Raw genomic sequence first — 4,462 nt, forward strand, 5'->3', positions numbered from 1 at the left:
TATATATATATATATATATATATTCTTTTATCACTTCACTTTATGTATTGTCATGTTTGGGAGTAGATTTTAAAATGTCAACTCCGTTTGGAATTTGTATATATTTTTGGTTTCTTAATATTTGTGGAAATAACAAGCATTAAAATTCTCTTTCAGTAAGGGTTAGTATAGTTAACTGAAACTAAAACGAAAACCATAAAAATAAAAATAAAATAAATGTTACCTGAAATTAAAATAAAATATAAATATAGAATTGTATAAATATTAATTGTTTTATTTCATCTAATAAATAAAACTAAAATAAATAAAACTAAAAATGACATTAAAATAAAAACTATATAGACTATATAGACTTAAACTAAAATGAAAACAGAAAATCTAAAAATGAAATTAATTCAAAACATTAATAAAATCTATTGTAGTATCTTACTGATACTAAAATAACTATTGAACTATATTGAATGTTCATAATGTTTCATGATGAAGTATTGTAATGCCAAATTAAACGTATCTTTCTGATGTATATTTTATTTCATGTATAATATATATGAATATCTAAGGCAAAGTGAATGTTTTTAAGTAAAATTTTTTTTTTGATTCTAGACAGTAGTGAGATTAAATAATAAATAATAAACTTTTATGTTGTTGCTTCTCAAATTTTTCTTTGTGCAAAAGATGTATCAAAAGGTAGATTTCAATTTGAACACAACATTCTCATTAGATTTTTAATTGAAAAATTAAATAATAATTATAATATTATAAAATAAATTAATTATCATTAATTTTTGAATTCTTACTCTAGTCGGATTTGTTTCTATTTTTTTTTTCTCCCCAGCAATGAGAAACATCTGAGACAAAGTTGATACCTAAACAAAATATAATTGAGAAATCCATTAAGTCTCCTGAGTTTGAAAGAGCAATAACATTTTCTTCTGGTCGTATTTATATCATTAGCATCATATTTTAATGACCAAGTGAAAACCGTCTGAGAAAAATCTCCATGAAATCAAATAATGTGTATCCGGTAATATTTGTATAATGAAAAGCATCTTAATCTAATAAACATGGAATTTTTTTTAAATCTGACGACGACAAATATTTCCAGTAGTCTTAAAACAGTGGTGTCTTTATTATAGAATGACCTTCCCCAAGAAGGACATAAGCTGAGGGAGATCTAGCATACATCAGACGACCGTTGGCATTCACTGTGTTGGTGGAATTTTAGGTTAATCAAACATAGTTATTCTTAGACGCTCTGAATTGCCTTTTTAAGCTATGAATCTCAGGAAGTGAGTCATTGTCACAGTGGGGTTAAGCACTGACATGGATTATTATTGCTCTTTATGGCAATGTCTCTCACTTAAGGCTCATCTCCGCATCAATTAGATCGGGTCGGACATGTTACCAAAACACAGTTCGTCACAGACTGTGGAAAACGTCTTCTCAGCAGTGGCGGCTCGTCGGGGGAGGCAGGGGAGGCACAGCTTCCCCATAATTTTAAGGTGAAAATGGGAGGAGGACGATTTAATGTTAATAAAATTCACAATTCATTTCAGTTCATGTATATACAAATTTAGGGAAAACAGCCTAAGCTGGATATAGGCTACAGCAGTCGGCTTAATTAAATGGCGTAACAGGCAGCTCTCTTTTAACACAGACTTTTAAATAGGGATGGATGTTTGCTTCAAGTGATAGGTCAGGTTAGTGAAATTATATTATCTTGCTGTATGCATGTCGTTTTCTTTACGTTTTCTGACTAAAAGCAACCAAAAAGCCATTTTAAAGTGGTTAAGCAAATAATAATAATAATAATCGGCAGGGATCCCAGACCAATACAATTAGTGTGCCTCCTCTATTTTAAAACCCACGAGCCGCCACTGCTTCTCAGAGTTGGTTTTCTGCTCATAATTAGTCAGTGTCCACAGATTTTCTAAGTAAAGCTCATCTGCGGTTCACAGTATGTTTGTGTGTTGTAATCATAAAGATGGCATGACATTCCCTCACTCTTTGGACAGACTGGAAATATTGAATGCCTGAAGAAAATCCATTATAAACAATAAACATGGATTTTATATATTTGTGTGTGTGTGTGTGTGTGTGTGTGTGTGTAAAGTGAATCTTTGTAAGTAAATAAGACATTTTTGTTTCTCAGTAGTAAGATTATGGGGAACATATGAAGATGTCTATTAAAGTTGTTGCTTCTCAAATTGTTTTTCTGAGAAGATAAATAAAAATTCTGAGCTTTCAATTTAAACTTTTCTCATTAGATTTCTAATTAAAATTCAAATTTGAACAAAAATATACATTAAGGTTTTGCATCAACCCTGTTGCCGTCGTATTTTACGTTTTAGTAATAAACATTTCATCAATTAAATATTCCATGGAATTTTCATAAACACAAAGAAAAATCCAAAAAAAGATGATAGACAGACAGATAGATAGATAGATAGATAGATAGAGTTGACTTGAATTTAGATAGAAAAACCTAACAAAAAATCCAGCAGCTTATGTATGTATATAAAGTTGACTTTAGGTTATGCCTCAACCCTGTTACCGTCAGATTTTCCATTTTATTAATGAACTATTCCATTCATTTCAAAGAATTTTCTTAAACACAAAGTATTATATATATACATTTAAATAGAGTATATAGAGTGTATATATATATATATATATATATATAGTTGATTTTAGGTTATGTGTCAACCCTTTTACCACCATATTTCTTAAACAAAAAAAATCCAAAATCTATTTGACTTTTATTTTAATTGTTTTTTATTTAAATGAATGTTTAAAGTAAAGTGAATGTTTAAATGCTGTAACTGGTCATATGTAGTGTTTCATAAAATATGAGTTGATTAGCAAAATGCTCTTTTGATGTCAACTAACAATGTTAGAGATTCCTCAATACAATTTCTCAACACTTGTTACAATTTACAATTTCTAACATTTGTCTCATACAGTCTAACCGAAATCTACTTTCAAGACCAACGTTTATAAAAGTCACCCATTTCACAGAACGGACCAGCCCATCTCTCAAATAACATGTACCTTCATTCTTGATCATTTCCTGTAACGGTGACACTTTTCTTTTTCTCATTCATCTTATCATTCAAACCAATGAAGCTGAACCTCTACACACCACATACTTTCTGTTCTCCTCTGTAATTTCCTCCAAACCACGTGCATATGTCCGCTTTCTACGCGCCGGCTCATTAAGAAACATTTTTCCGGTGAATTAGTTGTCATTGGCTGGTCTACACTGGGTTCCTGGCTGCGTTCCTCAGGTTCTGATAGGCCTCAGATTTAAGGAACCTTGGGCAGGAGTCGTCCTCCATAAGTCTGTATATATGCATCTCGGCTTCATCAAAACAAGTGAGTTCAGGCTTCACCAAGGATCTCTTGATCTTCTCACGAATGTGTTGGTCGATGTTTACCTGCGAAATTGTAACATTTACATCCATGAAAGATAACTGAAGTATATTTCTATAGTGACAATAGTGTTTAGTTTGTTAAGCAAATGGCAAATGCAAAAATTCTGGCTTGTTTTTCTTTTGACCCATCATTAATGCATTTTAAAAAGTTCATTTACGACCTGCAAGGGCACATTTATTTTTGAAGAAATTTGGTGTCTTGCTCTCTGGGGTTTGAACCTACAACTTTTTTCCGTTACTATCCCAAATACCCTTTGCAGCTCCCCTCCAATTAATAAGCATTACTATGATGCAATGGCATTTCCATGCATCTTAATGCAGTGTAACTGTTTAGAAAGGCCCTACTCTATTTAACGCTTTAATGAGTGCCAATACTGACCTCTTTTTGAGCCATGGGATGGAGAAACTCTTTGTAGATATCTGCTGCTTTGTTACAGAGTTTGCCAGATGAAGTCATCCGCTTATATTCCCTGCAGGCAAGCCAAAATTCAATGTTCTCCGCGCTAAACTCAGACTGAAGAAATGAACGAAAAGCATCCAGGTAGTCTGTTCGGAAAAGAATACATTTATTTATATATGATAAAAAATAATATACATATAAAAATAAACTATATAGAGGTGATTGGTGGTTGAGCTAACCTCTATTTTCTAGCAGATCAGCTAGCTTTGGCCCACGGTCTTGTAGTCTTAAAAAGATGAAGAAATTACAAGAAATTAGTGCATTTTATTTGTACCCATCTTTTTCTAATTATTTTACGAAGACTGCATGGACATTTGTATTTGAAATTTGTCTTCCCTTACGAAAAAGAAGTTTATTCAAGTGTGCTATTAGTATACTTCTTTTAAACTAAAAATAGGAAAGTATACTTTTAGTCTACTTTTTAAGTACTTCTCAGAAATGGGCTTTATGTACTTCTCGGAAATATACTTAAAATGACATTTAAGTATACTTGACTTATACTTAGAAAAAGTCTAAATATATTTCAGCTATAATTGTGCTCCTAGAATCCATGTTTTCATTGTTATAC

The 4,462-nt window shown here is 31.4% G+C and overlaps 1 protein-coding gene across 2 annotated transcripts in view; it reads right to left on the reverse strand.

The window, feature by feature from the left end:
- Positions 1 to 2,779: 2,779 nt before the first annotated feature.
- Positions 2,780 to 4,462, reverse strand: part of LOC107715709 (regulator of G-protein signaling 21) — a 10,007-nt gene continuing 8,324 nt past the window's right edge. The window contains exons 2-4 of one of the 2 annotated variants that reach the window (XM_016521886.1): positions 4,074 to 4,120; positions 3,814 to 3,980; positions 2,780 to 3,437 (exon numbers count right to left, since the gene is read on the reverse strand). In XM_016521886.1, the coding sequence (XP_016377372.1) occupies positions 3,258 to 3,437; positions 3,814 to 3,980; positions 4,074 to 4,120 (394 nt within the window). In that variant the 3' untranslated portion in view covers positions 2,780 to 3,257. The remainder of the gene's footprint in view (positions 3,438 to 3,813; positions 3,981 to 4,073; positions 4,121 to 4,462) is intronic. The other variant, XM_016521885.1, reaches the window with a different exon arrangement.

Source organism: Sinocyclocheilus rhinocerous, unplaced genomic scaffold, assembly GCF_001515625.1.
Source record: "Sinocyclocheilus rhinocerous isolate Xijiao unplaced genomic scaffold, SAMN03320098_v1.1 scaffold450, whole genome shotgun sequence".
Taxonomy (NCBI): Eukaryota; Metazoa; Chordata; class Actinopteri; order Cypriniformes; family Cyprinidae; genus Sinocyclocheilus; species Sinocyclocheilus rhinocerous.